Source organism: Kogia breviceps, chromosome 3, assembly GCF_026419965.1.
Source record: "Kogia breviceps isolate mKogBre1 chromosome 3, mKogBre1 haplotype 1, whole genome shotgun sequence".
NCBI classification, from domain to species: Eukaryota; Metazoa; Chordata; class Mammalia; order Artiodactyla; family Physeteridae; genus Kogia; species Kogia breviceps.
Window position 1 is genome coordinate 15,304,152 of NC_081312.1, and position 19,751 is coordinate 15,323,902.

Below are 19,751 nucleotides of genomic sequence, written 5' to 3' on the forward strand. Positions count from 1 at the left end.
TTCAGATTTTTTGTTGTTAATTTTTTAGGGTTAGATGTTATAACCTTAGAGCATTTTTTTTTCTTTTTTAGGTAGAAAAAATTGGTTGGGCATCATGGACAAGTGTGCTTGGTTTATGTTGTGAAGGAATTTGGCCAGTAATTGGAGAAGTCACAGATGTAACTGCCTCTTGCCTCACCAGTGACAAAACAGTCCTAGCTACTGGGGATGATTTGGGATTTGTGAAGTTATTTAGATATCCTGCTAAAGTATGTGTTTTTCTTTAATTCTCCTAATGATCATAATTATAAAAATGGTTAAGGTAATCACCTTTCATAGCATTTCTTTTTGTAATATGAATATTACACATGGAATATGTAATGTTGTAATATGAAAGGTTCAGAATTAGGTTTCCTAGTCTTGACATCATATTTATAGCTTTTATCTAGACGTAGTATTATAATTTATGATCCTATGCCTTGTTATATATTATATTGTACAGTTTCTCAGTATTGAGTAGTATCCATAGACCTTTTAGAAGAAACATTCTTTTAGCCCTAATATTAAATAATTTTAGTATTCTTTTGATTAAATAGATACCATTAACAGTAAATATAAACTTTTGATATTTACAACTTTAACATTTAAAATGTTCTAACAAATTAAATACAAAATACTATAAATTACACTACCTATAAAGTCAAAATAACTTTGGTTTAATGTGATTAGTGATGTTATTTTCCTAAAACCAAACAGTAGAGATTCTTTGGAATGTGTATGCCCATGCTACTGTGTGCTGTGTGATGACTAAATTCTTTTATTGCTTTCCTTTATTCAAACCACTGGGAAACACTAGGCTTTCACTTAGCACAAAAATAAAATATATCAAGTATAGATGCATTTATTTCTTAATTGTCACAAATTCAGTTATATGTTGTAATCTAGCACCAACATGAACATAAATATAAATTTGAAATATGGCACTGAAATCATGATATTCAGTGCATGGTGGTCTTAATTAACTGCTCATATGAATATTTTTAGATCAGCATCAAAATGAAAACACAAATTTAAAAATTCCCGTAGAGAACTCAGGCACCCAAGAAAATATTTCACAAATCCTTGTTTTAGATACACTTAAGTAGTAGCACCTTCTGTATAAGAATGTGTTCCAATAAAACATTTATTAGTCAAAAACTTCATTCTCAATATTGTAGATGGTATAGGAACCTTAAAAATATGTTAGGATATTTGTCTGCAGATTCCTTCTTCACCTTACTGTAGCAAGAACCACAAAATCTTAGGGAAGCTCCCTTCTTATAGTGTTTTGATGACAGATTCCCCTTCTAGTTCAGCTAATTTTTATTAAGTGTCTTCATTTCCAAAGAATTCACTGATTTAGCTATTACTGTGTTTTGTATATTTAAGACATTTCTTATTTTAACACCCTTGAAAAGATGTCCATCTAAAGCCTGCTTATGATATGTTGATCTGAAATGTACTTATGAAATTTGGTAATGCTAGTGTTTAGATTCAAAAGTTGCAAGTATCTATAACTTGGATTTTTCTTTATACTTATAAGAAAAATACATTCCTATGTGTAACATCTGCTTATAAACAAAAACACTAATGAACTACGATGAAAGATATCTACATGGATATATACCGAAATGTTTGCTAATTACTTTTTGTTAATATGGCCGTGCTGTATGTACATAGGCATTTATATACTGATTTTCCCAGTTATTGTGTCTGTTTCCAACAATATGTCTGCATAGCCATTGTTTTAACAGATATGTACTATTCCAAAGATATCTACTGTAATTAACTATTGCTCTATTGAATATTTAAGGTATTTTAAAATGTTTCACTGCTATAAGTAAATACTGTGGCAACTATTTTTTGCACAGAAAATGTCTTAGCATAGATCTCTTAAAGAGGGATTGGTGAGACAAAGGTCAGCATTTTCATGCTTTCAATGTAGAATGCCAAGTTGATTTCCAAAAAAGTTATGCCCATAGTACTAGCAATGTGCAAAACTACTAGTTTTATCCTGTCCTCGTCTGGTTTGGGAATTGTTATTTTTTATTTTAGTGAGTTTCAGTATTTTCTCTCTTTTTTTTAAACAAAGTGCCTTTGTAATGATTAATTTCCAATCATAGATTAAGAAAGAAATTCAAAATTATAACAATGTTTTCAAGTAATAAAATTTCTCAGAAAAATTTTTTGAATTTTTTTTTTTTTTTACCTTCAGGGAAAATTTGGAAAGTTTAAGAGGTATGTGGCCCATAGTACACATGTCACAAATGTGCGCTGGACTTTTGATGACAGCATGTTGGTTACCTTAGGAGGTACAGATATGTCTTTAATGGTTTGGACAAATGAAATGGAGGGATATCGAGAAAAAAGGCCTTGTGATAGTGAAGAATCTGATATAGATTCTGAAGAAGATGGGGGTATGTTGTTTTAAAATATTTTAGTTTAACAAAAACATAGAAAAAATTTAGCACAACTGATTTAAACTGTGGAAGTTAAATAAGTAATAATGCTTGAATAATTGTGGTTTTAGTCCTTTCGGTCTATTTAACAACAGAATTGGTTTTGTGAATCAAAAACAACAGGCTGTCATATACTAATAACTTAGATATTCTTCATTTACCAATGAATGATAATCATACTTTAAATTAGTACTGTTAAAATAAATTTATAGCATTGAGCCTCATACTTTAAAATAATTTTGTTTTTTTCCTAATATACCAGTAATACCAGCTCATTACAGAAAAATTAGAAAGTATGTTTTGCAATAAAAAATAAATACAGCATCCATAATTTGACCACTTGGAGGTAACCTCTGTTTAACATTTGGGTTATACCCATAGGGGTATGTGTATTTATATACATTATATTTTTTTTAACAAAAATGACCTCATATTGAGTTTATTTTTTGTAACTTGCTATTATCACTTAGCAATACTTTGAGAACTTTATCATTAAATATTCTTCTACATCATTTTTACTGGATGTATGTTATTGCATAATTTGATTATAACACAGTGTATTAAACTTATTTCATATTGTTGAACATCCTTGTATCCAATTTTTAAGATCATAAGTGAGCTCCTCAGTTATAACATAGAGAATAATTCTTATATTTTGATGTTAGGCTATGACAGTGATGTCACAAGGGAGAATGAAATCAGTTATACCATCAGAGCCTTATCAACAAATATTCGCCCAGTGTTTGGAATCAAGCCTCATTTGCAACAAAAAGAACCCTCAGTTGATGAGAGGTAACAATCAAGTTTAAAACTAGATGAAGAAAAAGATATTGGTATTAAAACTTGAATTGATTGTTAAACTGAATGAATTTTTGCAAAAACTCAGTAACAGTAGTACTCTTGCATTTTACAGTTCCCAGCACCTCTTAGAAAGCGTGTTTGTCCTTAAATACTTTGTGGTAATGACACTGTCTTTTGCAAGTAGCTTAGGGAATGATGCTACATCTAAAGTCTATATGATTAAAGGAATCTTATTTGCTAACTTTTATAAATATATGTGATAGGGTTTCAAGAAGTAATACAAATTGAATCCAATCCCTGTTATGTTTTAGGAAGCACATGAGCAGAGAGATGATTAAATTTTTAAAAGGCCTTTTTATCCATGTGCCTTTGATCAAGGATAGAAAGTCATTATTTTAAAAAATTTTTCCAAAAAGGCAAGTTGAAGTATAGCTTGCCTCTAATGGGAATTACTGGTCTTTGTATAGAATCAGCAAATCAAAAGTAAGGCTTTGTGCACTGCAGTTTTATGAGGAAAGAAAGAAACTGTGAGCCTGATGCTTTTAAAATCATTAGAGAAGATAGAAAGCAATAAAGAGGCATATGGATCAGTGAATGGTATGGATTTCAGAAATGAAGAGGTTTTAAGAAATGATAAAGGAAAAATTATTCAGAAACTACATTGAAGAACAAAGAAGCAGTGGGAGGTAGGAACAGCAGTGACCTCTTCTGTAGAAAGCTGTGATGAGGAAAACATTATTATAAAAAGTTAGTATTTGAGGGAAAAGCTAAATATGAAAGGGAATTCATTCACAGTGAACAGAATTTGTGGAAAATTAAGTGAATGTATAGTTAGTGAGTGTAGTGCTAAAGACCATTGGAGCTCAGCTAGACGGAAATGATATTAAAAGAAAGCATTGGCAGAGGAATTTGAGTTTGCACCTATGGATTTAATATCCAGGGAAAAGAATGAAGTTGAAAGGGTGAGATACATGTTATTGATGGAGAAGGGGAGAACTAGAGATGCTGTTGAACTGAAATTCTAGGTAGAATGTTGAGGTAATGATGCCTCCACAGCTCCTCTTCCAGGTACCCCATTTGCTGATGGTGGTATACCTCAGATAGTAGCAATGGGGGGACACCTTAGAGAAAGAGGGTAGATAGTGATTATCCACTTAGTCATCACTTATAAAGAGGCAAGTTATTAAACTAGAGGTATGTTTTTTAAAAGCTGAGCAAGGTTGAAATGACTTGGTAGAAGGCTACGTCATATAGCGCAAACGACATGGTTTTTGGAATCAGATAAATGGGTTAAAATATTCATTTTTATCATTTGCCAGTTGTGTGACCTTGAGAAACCATTCTCTCTGAGCCTCAGTTTCCACAAAGGTAAAATAATATATAATCCCCAATTTATGGAGTATTTCATGAAATGAAATAATGTATATAAGAATTTAAGTAGTAAGTCTTCACCCGCCCCTTCCTTGGAATAAAATACAAGGTAACCTAAGGAGATACCTGGTTAATACTGACACACTTCCTTTTTTTTGAATTTCATTTCATTTCATTTCAGGCCGCGCCGCACGGCTTGGGATTGAACCCAGGGCCACGGCATTGAAAGCGGCAAGTCCTAACCACTGGACCACCAGGGAACTCTCTAATAATTTTTCTTTTTGGTACTGAAATTAAATATCCACACAGTAATGAACACTACCTATATATTTATTAATCAAAAGAGTACATATCAGTATGCAAATATAGATGTTCATAATTAGAATATTTGCAGCATAGTACTTAATATTACCTAAAAGAAATGATAACCTCACAGGTAATGAAAAATGTAATATAGGGAAGAAGGAACTCTAGACATTCCCTTTAATCTTTTTCATTTATTATATTGATTTTTTGAAGAAAATATTACCACTTATCAGATAAATTTAGTATGTCAGAAAATGTGACCTAATTTTAATCTGTAGGCCATCTCTCATGGTAAAACACTTAAATTTCCTCCTTCATTGATGAAGAGACCTGAGTTCTGATAGATGGAAACATTTTACGGCTCACAATGAATGGCTGACACTGTCGTAATTGTAATCTTTGCTGTTAGCTTGTATTTTTTTATAGCTAACTTTCTCAAAATTATTTTTTATTTATTTTTCATTTTGTCCTCAAATTATTTTACAATTCACCTCTACTAAATTCTTCTGAAAATGCCAACACAGAAGTCATTATTGTGATTCATAGTTAGGAGTCTTCATTTTCATAAAATGCAGGAATCAAAGGAGATGAAAATGAAGAGATGTTTCTTTTCATCAGCTTTGAATTTTTGTGAGGAGATAAAATGGTCTGTATACATAATTGTTTTCATGTTTTAAATAAAGTATATTGTCATACACAAAATAAAGCGCTTTTTAAACAATTAAAACAAATGCTTGTTAAATATCCACTTAAAAGGAAAATATTTCTGATGACAACTTGACAACTTTATTTAGTTGACACTTCCGTGGAGTCTTTTTCGTAAATGACATTAATAATTTTATGTTTTTCTTTTTCTATAAATATTTTAATAGCTAATCGTATGTATTTTAAGTAGTTACTTATCAATCAAATTTCCAGTATTTTTGAATAAAAATATTCAAAACAATGTGACATAAAATTTAGGCCTTTTTGTATTTCATTAGAATTCTGTGGATATATTATCTTTATTCTGTTTAGTAAACTGCTACATTTTATTCATCATCAGTTTTCATGTATATCTCCTTACTTTTCTCCTCTTGCTCCTTTTGAAGGCAAGGAGTAGTAAGGTAAGTATTTTATTAAAGAAAATACTCAAAAATTTATTATTCTGTTTTGGTCTTTGTGGTATTTTAAGGTTTGTTGTGGTTTTTTTTCCCTATAAAACATTGAACTACATTGTTGAGAAAGAACCAGAAAGTGAAATAGGACAAATCCTACAGAAGAGTTGCATTTACAGATACAATACGTGGGTGGTGTTATGAGGGTCTTCATTATAATCAGTGTTTTTACAAATGACTTTTCATAAACTCCTATACTCTAATAGTTTTAGTTTTTCCTTAAATTTCAAAGGCTCATAAAAACAGTCACACATATTTATCAGTGAAAACTTTTCCAGTTGATAACAAACCTGTTAGCTTCATTTAATGCTTGTTTAATATATTCATTAATTTCAAAACATTCACATAGCGGCAGTAATGATTTTGTATGTTTAATACAATGATATGTGCAAGAAGGGACTCTTTAGGGTGCTTTTGTAGCTACCTTTAGTGAGATAAAAATGTCTTCAGTTTCTGAAACAGGACAGTATGGAAAAGCCTAGTCTGTTTTAGAAGTAAAAAAAGGTACCAGTAGGAAGATGCTGGCAGATAGGATGAAAAAGTAGATTTGAGATCAGATTGTACAGAACATCAAATATTAGGCACTCCTTAATTAATTTGGCAGATAGCAGGAATTCATTATCTGTTTTAAGCAGGAGGTGATGTGTGCAAAGATATGAGTCCAGACTGTGATGTGACTTCTAAAAAAGCCCTCATAATCTTATACTATTTTAAAAGAAATAAAACATTCAGACCTAACATCAGATCTTGAGTAGCTTAGTCAGGACTGATCTCTGCATTTTAAAGGGACATTGGCAGTTTACAGTGATCTAGAAGGAAACAGAGGGTAAAGGAATGTTAGGAGGCCACTTTACACAAAGAATAATTCATCACTTTGGGGACCACTAGTTTCAAAAAAAGAAAACAAAGTGGAGATATAATTGCTGTCTTAGGTATGAATGGAATGACTTTTCTATAGGAGTGACCTCCTTGTGACGAGCAGTGTTCATGCAGAGTTTAGTAAATGAACACTTGTCATCAGTGCTATGAAGGGATGTTCTAGACGTGTAAAGATGATTCCTGGTTTCACTGGGAGGATGGCTAAGATTAACTTCTGTGATCCCTTCCAGTTCTGTTCAGTCATTATGTTGTTAAGGGGAATTTTTTTTCTTTTAAGTTACTTCCTTTGCTAGAAAAGTCCCAAATTCAGCGTGGTCCTGAGACTCACTCTGCCTGCTTAGTTAGACTGGCTGACTGGGAATCCCTCTTGGGTCAGAGGAGGGGGAGCTTAGTTAGGTTCCTTAGACAGTCCTTAATAGCAGGGCCAGTGCTACCAGCCGTTTAAGTTGATAAACATTAAGTAAGCTTAAATATTTTGTTTGAAATTCAGATTGCACTGTGGAAAAATAAGAATGGCAAACTTTAATGTTTACAACATAGAACATGTTGAATTCTTTTCTTTTTCATCTTCTTTCTTCTGATTTCCCTGCCATGAATTGAGTAGCCCTAAGCCTAAGCCTTTTCTTATATATAGCAATAAATAAAAACAATAGCCCTTTACTATGTACAATATAGTTTATCTGCATTGAACTTGTAGACATATTTTAATACAAGAAATATTGTACTACTATTTTAAATGCAAATCTGTGTTGTAATCTTTTCCCTTTTTTTATCTGCTGCTGGAAAGAGGTTCCAGGTAATCCTCTCTCTTTGCTATGCTGTATGCGACGCAATTTTGTATCTTTGTTATCTTTCATATTTACCATTAATAAGCTATGTTACTTGGTGTTCTTTACCTCTATTCACAGTTTTTCTCCTTTGAAATCAGTATCCCTGAGATGACTACATCTTAATTATTGGATTCATGCTATATAAGTAACTGCTTTACTAAAACTTTATTCATTCAACTTGTATAATTTTCCAAGTTGTAGAATTTCAAGCAATAATATACCTTATATAAATTATATTTACAAAAATTAAAATATGCTTAACTGTTATACAGGATTTATAGATAAAATTATACATTTATTAAAGCTGTCAGACCATAACGTTGAATAAAGTTCAACAGAATTGACTTGGGGGCTTCCCTGGTGGCGCAGTAGTTAAGAGTCCGCCTGCCGATGCAGGGGAGACCGGTTCGTGCCCCGGTCCGGGAAGATCGGCCTGTGAGCCATGGTTGCTGAGCCTGCGCGTCCGGAGCCTGTGCTCCGCAACGGGAGGGACCGCAGCAGTGAGAGGCCCGCGTACCACACACACACACAAAAAAAAATTGACTTGGAAGAAAAGCCAAAGCTGCTGTCATTCTTTAAAATGATTTTAGCAGAAATATTTTTAAATGTTAAATATTATAAAGTCAATTATATTTATTACTTACAGATATTTAAAAAAGTATATGAAAAAGGTTTGAAACCAAAAAATTTTGTGATAATTTGAAAAGTTCTTTATAGAGTGTTACAAGTGCATTTAACTTTTATGTCACCAGTCATGCTTCTATACTTCTACATACTGCTTCACATTATATATGAAAATACACATTTCTCTTATATTACATGTTCAAGATATAACACTTCATTTACTTTTTATAGATGTATAACTTGAAAATCATTTTGAAAATGCAAATATATTGTTATGCCTTTAATTTTATGAATTTATTCAGAAATGTTGGAATTTTTTCCACTGGAAAGTTAGTTTACATCATTTTCTGATTTAGTTGTTACAAAATTAATATTAAAATTTGAAAGAGGGAGTTGATATGTGATTGATTTAGATTCAGTATTTAGGTTATTAAACATTTGAATAACAGCTCTCTGAGTTAAAACTAAACTAAATGATGTGTGGATTTTTAAAAAATTAAACAAAGGGGTTTTTTTTAGGGAGGAGTCTCCACGTTTAAATAATAGAAAATGGGAACTCTATACACCTAATGACACATTCATTATAAATAGATCCTGAACTAGTGATGGAAACAGAGAAGGAGAGGGATAGATTTGAGAGCTACTATGTAGGTAAAGTTGAAAAAATATGTAATTAATAGTGAGAATAAGGGAAGAGAAGGAGTTGGAGACAATAGTAATAACCTTTTACAGAGTGTTGTATGGTTTACAGTGCTTTGTAACTGTAAAATGTCTTGCTTGACTAACTGAAGGTGATGCCATAACCATACTAGGGACTTTAGAAGAAGAGAAGATAAAGGCACAGAGGAGCAGGTAAAGAGTATAAATTTGAACTCACACATGACTTATGTTGCCAACAGTATGGAAAGTTTATAGAAATATTTTCAAAATTCAAGAAGAATATATTGAGTACCTGCCATGTGCAAGATACTGAGGTAGCTACTTTAGAGCAGTAATCTAGGCTTTGTTGATAATGTACCCCATCTAGAAGTTTTTGAGTGTGTAAAACTAACATTTGTATATTTTTTGTGTGTGTGTGGTACGCGGGCCTCTCCCTGTTGTGGCCTCTCCCGTTGCGGAGCGCAGGCTCCGGACGCGCAGGCTCAGCGGCCATGGCTCACGGGCCCAGCCGCTCTGCGGCATGTGGGATCTTCCCGGACCGGGGCACGAACCCGTGTCCCCTGCATCGGCAGGCGGATTCTCAACCACTGCGCCACCAGGGAAGCCCCATTTGTATATTTTTATCATCAATCTGTTCTTGTGCTATTATATTAGTTACATTTATGAAACATACACCAAAGAAATTAAAAGAAAAATGAATAGAAGTTCTAATATTTCCTTTCCACCTTTCTGCTTTAGAAGATATCAAGGTACGGAGGAGGGTGGAGTCTAGTGAGAAACACAGATTGGGTTCATTTTTGTGAAGGTGTGTCAGAGACATCTGCCTCTGGAGGGCAGGTGAGAGAAGCTCAGTGAAGGCACCCAGTGATGGGTTCCTTTCCTCTTTCCCATTTCCCTGTTTCAGGCCTCCTGTGAGCAGGGCCCTGCCACAGCCAGTGAAACTCCAGACCAACAATGTCGGCAAGAAAAAGAGACCCATAGAGGTGAGGAAAATCCCATTCCCCGGTGTTAATTGGTACCTTAAAATGTATACAGGGCTTAGTTTGTTTCCTTTTTGGAAAACATCTAAATCTCGTCATTATCCTTTATGAAAATAAATGTACTGGTGAATATTCTTTTTTGTTTGGTAGTAAAAATTGATTGCTTAACTGTCAAATCTGAGTCTTGGATTGATATCCTCTGTTCCTTTTTTTTAATTAGTCTTTCTTTTAGTTTTCTATGAATAATACCCTAAATTGAACTGTATCTCCAAGAACTTCTAAATGTAAATGTATGGAATGATCTGTAGTTTATGGAAGCATAGGCACTTCGGCAGTGTCTTATACTTAGCAGTTTGAATTTATAAGGTAAAGGTTTAATGCTTACACCAAATCAGGAACTTTTACTCCATGTGATGTATTCACTGTAGGGTTTAATGAAGGTTCTGCTTCCAAGCAAAGAAACATTTGCACAGTAATTGAGCAAAAAAGGAAGGCATTTCATAATCTCAGTATCAGCAGCAACAAGCAAACTGTGCTAAGTGAGGTCAAAAACAAGGCATAAAGCTGTGGCAGGGTGATTGTTGTACTTCCTACCCCACTCAGCCTCACAGGGTCAGTGAAAATGAACACTGAGTAGCAGAATTATCTGCTGGAACTTCAGCATGAGTTATCAGAGACAGCCTGCTTAGTGCACAAAGTTGATATACTGACTGGATCCTTGAAGGTACATCACTTGGACATGTTATCCTGAGTTACATATGCAGATCAAATATTTTGACTAACAGTTTAACACAAATCGAAATGTTCTTCTTTTGGACACAAGTATCTCAATGTTTAACACATGAAATCTTAAGAACTAAAATTCTTGGAATCAGATGAACTTGTGGTTCTCCTTTCATTTTTATGACTTTATGTAGAAAACTATGGAATGTGTGTTTCAGCTGCCCAAAATGGGTTACATAGAGAGGTATATCTAGGTTAATTTTGTGTTTGAAATTCATAAAACATCAAAAATGCATCCTCCATTTTGACTGAAGACACCAGTACTTTATATAACAAAATAATGGTGAACATTTAGACATGAGAAATTGTATAATGGTTTTATCATTGTTATAGGACCTTGTGTTGGAGCTTGTTTTTGGCTATCGAGGCAGAGACTGTAGGAATAATGTTCATTATTTAAATGATGGTGATGATATAATTTATCACACTGCATCCGTGGGAATTCTGCACAACATTGCTACAGGTAGGAAACCCTGATTCTCCATTCCCCACTTTTTATTTAAATTTGTTTAATTTTTTTAATTTTTTAATTTTTTTTCCGGTACGCGAGCCTCTCACTGTTGTGGCCTCTCCCGTTGCAGAGCACAGGCTCCGCACGCGCAGGCTCAGCGGCTATGGCTCATGGGCCCAGCTGTTCCGCGGCATGTGGGATCTTCCTGGACCAGGGCATGAACCCGTGTCCCCTGCATCAGCAGGTGGACTCTCAACCACTGCACCACCAGGGAAGCCCCCCACTTTTTAAAATTTAGAATTTTTAATTTAGCATCTTAAAACTCTTTGTTAAAAATATAAATAAAATCCGTGAATCTAGAATATAAATATTTCATACTGTAGAACTTTCTAGTAATATTTTAAGTAACAAATTTACAGTCTTGAAGACATTTAACACAGCAGAAAAGGATTTCATAACGCAGAGTGCTCAAAGATCTCGATGAGAAGTAAAGGATTACTGTATGTTGAAAGCACGTTTTATAGCAAAACCGTTTGAAACTTTATTCTATTTCCCCATAACCTAAACGTGAAAGTGGATGGTTTGGATGGTTGTCTTTGACGGCTAGTGACTGAAAGCACGTTGGATGAGTGATTGCTAGGGAGCGGGGTTTAGTGGCAGTGTTCACAATTAGCCCTCGGAAAGCGGAGGAGGTTAACTAAGAAAGCTGCTTGCCGGTGACTTGACTGATGATACCTTGTTAGATTCAAGGAAATGAGAAGATATTTCCTGATTTCTATTGAACTGATTGGATTGTTGAAAAGCAAAGAGTTCTCTGAGCATCGTTTCATGACCAATGATGTGATAATTCTACTAGTAATAGTATTAATTTTGAATTCTATTTTATTACATATAGTTGTAAACTTCATAAAAGTCTAAAAGTTAGAAGTAAAGATACAGAATAGTCCAAACATGTCTTGCTTTTTCCTTTGGTAGATTCATTCTAATTAGGTAGAGTGGATTATGTGAGTCATAATCCCCCAACCCCTGGTCAGTATTAATAATTAATATGATATTTCTGTTTTAGTTGCCCTAAGAAAAAGATTTTTCAGTATTACACAAATCAATGGCAATTTTCCATTTAATAATGTGGGTCATTTTAAAAAAAATACCTCTTAGAAAGAAAATCCTCTTTGAGGCTTCACTTATCCTTCAAAAAGAATAGAGATGATAACAAAAGACAAATTACATAGGGATGAAAGTATAAATACACTTTCATATTTATACTTGTAATTTTCTTTATTTTTAATTTCCTGATTTTTAATTAATCATCTTTCTAATGGTGGGATGTAGAGAGAGATGGCAGAGGGAAGACTAAGCACCTGCTCCAGTTCTGGTTATTTGGCCTCTCACCTTTACGGAGATACATTGCTATGTTTACAGTCTAAGAAGTCTTGACCTATTAGCTGATCTACTAATTTAGCCAACAGCACATATAATTACTTGTTTGTTCCTTTAACTGAACTCCCAGCCCTGGGAAATATGAAGCCCATTTCACTTTGGGAAGTTGTTTTAAAGTAATGTTAAATATGTTAAATGACATTTTTTAAATGTTTTCTTTGGTTTTGTTTTGCTTTTCGGAAGACCTAGTATTGATGGTACTCTATCATCTGGACCCAGTCTACCGTCCTGACCTCATTTCCCACCTCTCTGTTTTACTTGCACAAGCCTCCCTTTACTGCCTCCTGCACAGTCATAGTCTGCTAAGGTCTCTTCACTGTCACTACTGCTAGAGTAATCACATTACTTCTTTGATCAGGATTCTTCAGTACCTCCCCACTGACTACAGAATAAATATGAAATTTAATAATAGGCTTGTTTTCAAAATCCTCTGTAATTCTAGTCCCAATTTGCCTGCCCAACCTATTTCTTATTTTTCTTTTTTGTTACCCTACACTTCAGCCAAATGAGCCATCTATATGCATAGCCAGTACCTTTGCTTCAAGTATTCCTCTCCCTGGAAGGTCCTTCCCCACTCACATTCACATTTACAGAATCTGTCGTGTCAGTCCAGAAGCACCATCTGCTCGTAAGAAGAATCTGCTACAAATTCCCATAGCATTTTGGTCTTTAACTCTCTTGTGGCACTTGATGTCTTCAACCTCGTATTACATGGTTTATGCCTTTCAGGGTTCCGTTACTTTAAGGATTTCTTGGTCATGTTTCCATCCTTAAGATGAAGTGTATATGTTGTGCTCAAAAAATATGTGTTGGGGGACTTCCCTGGTGGCGCAGTGGTTGGGAATCCGCCTACCAATGCAGGGGACATGGGTTCGAGCCCTGGTCCGGGAGGATCTCACATGCCGCGGAGCAACTAGGCCTGTGTGCCACAGCTGCTGAGCCTGTACTCTGGAGCCCGCGAGCCACAACTACTGAAGCCCATGCACCTAGAGCCTGTGCTCTGCAACAAGAGAAGCCACCTCAAGGAGGAGCCCACGCACCACGACGAAGAGAGGCACCAACTCACCACAACCCGGGAGAAAGCCTGTGTGCAGCAACAAAGACCCAACGCAGCCAAAAATAAATAAATTAATTAATTTTTTAAAAAATATGTGTTGGGACTTCCCTGGCAGTCCAGTGGTTAAGACTTGGCGCTTCCACTGCAGGGGGCACAGGTTCAATCCCTGGTCAGGGAGCTAAGATCCTGCAAGCCACACGGCACGGCCACAAAAAATATACACATGTATGTGTGTTAAATAAGCAAGTAAGTTAAACACAGCAGTTTATTAGTCTGTGTAAGTGCATTTGACTATTTCACCTTAAAGTTTTCAGATTTAATTATCAAATTCTTTTTTTTTCTAGGGACTCAGAGTTTTTATCAGGAACATAATGATGATATTCTGTGCCTCACTATAAATCAGCACCCCAAATTTATCAACGTAGTGGCAACTGGCCAAGTAGGTATGTTTCTATATTCTAAAAAGAAAATTTTAAGTAATTGTCTTGTTCAAATTAATTTAGTATCTTAGAAAAAAACTAATATATATTTGTGTATTGTTCAAAATGCATTTATACATAAAGCGGATACTCAGTTTTACCATATTATTTGCTTCCAGGCACCTTTCTCTCACTTGGGTTATCTGAGTTGGCTCAGATGGTTCAGAATTAAGAAGAAGCTATTCTGTGGTAGTTGAAATAGTTGGATTTAGTCCTATAGCAGACATTTCTGATGAGCAAAAAGTTTTAATTCAATAGCATATAAAGCAGAAAGGAAGAATTTGAGGAGGGAATGGTAAAAAAAGAGGAGCCGAGAAGTAACTGAACTGAGAAGGGGAACACATCTGCCTCAGCAGGGCATAATCTAGAAAGAAGAGAGAAGCTGAGTCTGTTCCATGTTAGTAAAGCCCTTCTGCCCTTTTCTTTGGCAGTGATCTAATTTGCCAACTGTTTTTGAAATCCCCTATCTTGCTGTTTTCTTTCAACTCTATAGAAAACTTAAACGAAGGCTGTAACTCCACAAGCAAAATGTTGAGAGGATAGTAGGTCTCTTTAGGACATATCTACCAGTCATTGATCACTATGACTACTACATAATAGACTCGGTCCGTTCCATCTTCACAACCCTGGTATAATTTGTAAAAATGATCAAAATCATTGGGTTTATTGGATCTCAGTGGGCCTCAATTGCTAAGCTAGCTTTCCAGATGTCTTTTTCTTCTGGAAGAAGATAATTTATGCTTTTAATATCGCCATTTTTCATAAATTACTAAACTGATCAGTTAGAAACTTGTTCTCTGGATCAATTAGTTCTACAGTTATGCCACAAAGACCCTTGTAATCTTCCTTTCTGTAAAATTTTCTACTTTTAAAAAGAAAGTAGACCAATACTTCACCTGTTATATACAAAATATTCTAATCTTTGAATATATTATTTTTTTATCGACATATAGTTGATTTACAATGTTGTGTTAGATTCTGGTGTACAGCAAAGTGATTCAGTTATATATAAATGTATGTATTCTTTTTCACGTTCTTTTCCATTATGGTTTATCACAGGATATTGAATATAGTTCCCTGTGGTATACAGTAGGACCTTGTTGTTTATCTGTTTTATATATAGTAGTTTGTATCTGCTAATCCCAAACTCCTAATTTATCCCTCCCCCATCCCCTTTCTCCTTTGGTAACCATAAGTTTGTTCTCTATGTCTGTGAGTCTGTTTCTATTTCATAAATAAGTTCATTTGTGTCATATTTTAGATTCCACATGTGATATCATATGGTATTTGTCTTTCTCTTTCTGACTTCCTTCACTTAGTGTGATAATCTCTAGATCCATCCATATTGCTGCAAATGGCATTATTTCATTCTTTTTTATGGCTGAGTAGTATTCCGTTGTGTATATATACCACATCTTCTTTATTCATTCATCTGTTGATGGACATTTAAGTTGCTTGCATGTCTTGGCTATTGTAAATAGTGCTACTGTGAACATTGGGGTGCATGTATCTTTTCCAGAGTTTTCTCTGAATATATGCCCAGGAGTGGGATTGCTGCATCATATGGCAACTCTATTTTTAGTTTCTTGAGGAACCTCCATACTGTTTTCCATAGTGGCTGCACCAATTTACATTCCCACCAGTAGTGTAGAAGGGTTCCCTTTTCTCCACATCCTCTCCAGCATTTATTATTGGTAGACATTTTGAGGATAGCCATTCTGACCAGTATCAGGTGATACCTCATTGTAGTCTTGATTTGCATTTCTCTGTTAATTAGTGATGTTGAGCATCTTTTCATGTGCCTGTTGGCCATCTGTATGTCTTCTTTAGAGAAATGTCTGTTTAGGTCTTCTGCCCAAGTTTTGATTGGGTTGTTCATTTTTTTGTTATTCAGTTGTATGAGCTGTTTGTATATTTTGGAAGTTAAACCCTGTTGGTCGAATCATTTGCAAATATTTTCTCACAGTCCATAGGTTGTCTTTTCATTTTATTTATGGTTTCCTTTGCTATGCAAAAGCTTATAAGTTTGCATAGGTCCCATTTGTTTATTTTTGCTTTTATTTCTATTGCCTTGGGAAACTGACCTAAGAAAACATTGGTACAATTTATGTCAGAGAATGTTTTGCCTGTGTTCTCTTCTAAGAATTTTACAGTGTCATGTCTTATATTTAAGTTTTTAAGCTATTTTGAGTTTATTTTTGTGTATGGTGTGAGGATGTGCTCTAACTTCATTGATTTACATGCAGCTGCCCAGCTTTCCCAACACCACTTGCTGAAGAAACTGTCTTTTCTCCATTGTATATTCTTGTTTCCTTGTCTAAGATTAATTGACTGTAGGTGTGTGGGTTTATTTCTACATTCTCTGTTCTGTTCCATTGATCCATATGTCTGTTTTTTGTGCCAGTACCATGCTGTTTTTATTACTGTAGCTTTGTAGCATTGTCTGAAGTCTGGGAGGGTTATGCCTCCTGCTTTGTTCTTTTTCCTCAGAATTGCTTTGTCAATTCTGGGTCTTTTATGGTCACACATAAATGTTAGGATTATTTGTTCTTGTTCTGTGAAAAATGTTATGGGTAATTTGATAGCGATCACATTAAATCTGTAGATTGCTTTGGGTAGTATGGCCATTTTAATGATATTAATTCTTCCAATCCAAGGGCATGGTATACCTTTCAATTCTTTAAATCATCTTCAGTTTCCTTTATCAGGGTGTTATAGTTCTCAGCATATAAGTCTTCCACCTCCTTGGTCAGATTTATTCCTAAGTTTTTTGGTTTTTTTGATACGATTTTAAAAGAGAATGTGTGAGCTTCCCTGGTGGCGCAGTGGTTAAGAATCCACCTGCCAATTCAGGGGACATGGGTTCAAGCCCTGGTCTGGGAAGACCCCCACATGCCGCAGAGCTACTAAGCCCATGTGTACAACTAGTGAGCCTGTGCTCTAGAGCCCGTGAGCCACAATTACTGAGCCCGCACGCCTAGAGCTCATGCTCTGCAACAAGAGAAGCCACCACAGTGAGAAGCCCACGTACCACAACGAAGAGTACCCCCCGGGGCTCCCCTGGTGGCGCAGTGGTTGAGGGTCCGCCTGCCGATGCAGGGGACATGGGTTCGTGCCCCGGTCTGGGAGGATCCCACATGCCGTGGAGCGGCTGGGCCCATGAGCCATGGCCGCTGAGCCTGCGCGTCCAGAGCCTGTGCTCCGCAATGGGAGAGGCCACAACAGTGAGAGGCCCGCATACCACAAAAAAAAAAAAAAAAAAAAAAGAGTAGCCCCCGCTTGCTGCAACTAGAGAAAGCCTGTGCGCAGCAACGAAGACCCAATGCAGCTATAAATAAATATTTACTATTTTTTTAAAAAATGTGTTTTTACTTTCCCTTTCTGATATTTCATTGTTAATGTAAGAAACGCAACCGATTTCTGTATGTTAATCTTGTATCCTGCTACCTTGCTGAATTCATTTATCAGTTCTAGTAGTTTTGTGTAGAGTCTTTAGGGTTTTCTATATGTAGAAAACCTCTGCATATGACAGTTTGACCTCTTCTCTTCCAATTTGGATACCTTTTATTTCTTTTTCTTGTCTGATTGCTGTGGCTAGGACTTCCAATACTGTGTTGAATAGAAGTGGTGAGAATGGGCATGCTTGTCTTCTTCCAGATTTTAGCAGGAAGGCTTTCAGCTTTTCACCATTTGAGTATTATGTTGGCTGTGGGTTTATCATAAATTGCTTTTATTATGTTGAGATATGTTCCCTCTATACCCACTTTGGTGAGAGTTTTTATCATGAATGGGTGTTGAAGCATCCAAAAGCATTTTATCAAATGCTTTTTCTGCATCTGTTGAGGTGATCATGTAGTTCTTTTCTTTTCTCTTTTCTTTTCTTCTGTTTTCTCTTCTCTTCTCTTCTCTTTTCTTGTTATGGTGTATCATGTTGATTGATTTGTGTATGTTGAACCATCCTTGTGACCCTGGGATGAATCCACTTGATCAAGGCCTATGATCTTTTTTATATGTTGTTGGATTCAGTTTACTAATATTTTGTTGAGAATTTTTGTATCTATATTCATCAAAGATATTGGCCTGTAGTTTTCTTTTTTGGTATTGTCTCTTTTTAAAATTTATTTTTTGGCTGTATTGGGTCTTGGTTGCTGCACGCCGGCTTTCTGTAGTTGCAATGAGCAGGGCCTACTCTTCATTGCGGTGTGCGGGCTTCTCATTGCAGTGGCTTCTCTTGTTGCAGAACATGGGCTCTAGGCATGCAGGCTTCAGTAGTTGCAAAATGTTGGCTCAGTAGTTGCAGTACACGGGCCTTAGATCACGCTGGCTTCAGTAGTTGTGGCACGTGGGCTCAGTAGTTGTGTCACTGAGCGCAGGCTCAGTAGTTGTGGCACACGGGCTTAGTTGCTTCACAGCATGTGGGATCTTCCTGGACCAGTGATCGACCCTGTGTCCCCTGCATTGGCAGGTGGATTCTTAACCACTGCACCACCAGGGAAGTCCCTTTGGCATTGTCTTTGTCTTGTTTTGGTATTAGGGCAATGACAGCTTCATAGAATGGCTTTGGGAGTGTTCTCTCCTCTCCAGTCTTTTCGAAGGGATTGGGAAGGATCAGTGTAAGTTCTTTGCATGTTTGGTAAAAGTCCCCAGTAAAGGCATCTGGTCCTGGACTTCAGTTTGCAGAAACTTGTTCTTCTAGGTTTTCCAATTTGTTGGCATATAATTGTTCATAGTATTCTCTTACGGTTCTTTGTATTTCTGCAGTATTGGTTGTTATTTTTCCTCTTTCATTTCTTATTTTGTTTATTTGGGTACTCTCTCTTTTCTTCTTGGTGAGCCTCCAGAGGCTTGTCAATTTTGCTTACCCTTTCAAAGAACCAGCTCTTGGTTTTATTGATTTTTTCAATTGTTTTTTAAAATCTCTATTGTATTTATCTCCTCCATGACCTTTATTATTTCCTTCCTTACACTGGCTTTAGGTTTTGTTTGTTCTTTTTCTAATTCTTTTAGGTGGTAGGTTAGGTTGTTTATTTGAGATTTTTCTTATTTTTTGAGGAAGGCCTGTATCGCTATGAACTTCCCTCTAAGAACTGCTTTTGCTGCATCCCATAGATTGTGTATGATTGTGTTTTCATTGTCATTTGTCTCAAGGTACTTTTTAATTTCCTCTTTCATTTAATCATTGATCCATTGGTTTTTTAGTAGCATGTTGTTTAGTCTCCATGTAATTTTTTTTTCTCATTTCTCTTTCTGTGGTTGATTTCTAGTTTCATGCTGTTGTGGTCAGAAAAGATACTTGAAGTAATTTCTATCCTCTTAGATTTGTTGAGGCTTGTTTTGTGTCCTAGTATGTGGTCAATCCTAGAGAATGTTCCATGTGCACTTGAAAAGAATGTGTATTCTGTTTGTTTGGATGTAATGTCCTAAAAATATCAATTAAATCCAATCGGTCTGTTGTG

General features: G+C 35.5%; 1 protein-coding gene across 2 annotated transcripts in view; it reads left to right on the forward strand.

The window, feature by feature from the left end:
• The window catches only part of EML5 (EMAP like 5), a 175,754-nt gene that overhangs the window by 125,718 nt on the left and 30,285 nt on the right, over positions 1–19,751 (forward strand). The window contains exons 25-31 of one of the 2 annotated variants that reach the window (XM_059059510.2): positions 72–248; positions 2,234–2,435; positions 3,143–3,269; positions 6,047–6,061; positions 10,010–10,088; positions 11,202–11,331; positions 14,161–14,259. In XM_059059510.2, the coding sequence (XP_058915493.1) occupies positions 72–248; positions 2,234–2,435; positions 3,143–3,269; positions 6,047–6,061; positions 10,010–10,088; positions 11,202–11,331; positions 14,161–14,259 (829 nt within the window). Of the gene's footprint in view, positions 1–71; positions 249–2,233; positions 2,436–3,142; positions 3,270–6,046; positions 6,062–10,009; positions 10,089–11,201; positions 11,332–14,160; positions 14,260–19,751 lie in introns of those variants that run through there. The other variant, XR_010839438.1, reaches the window with a different exon arrangement.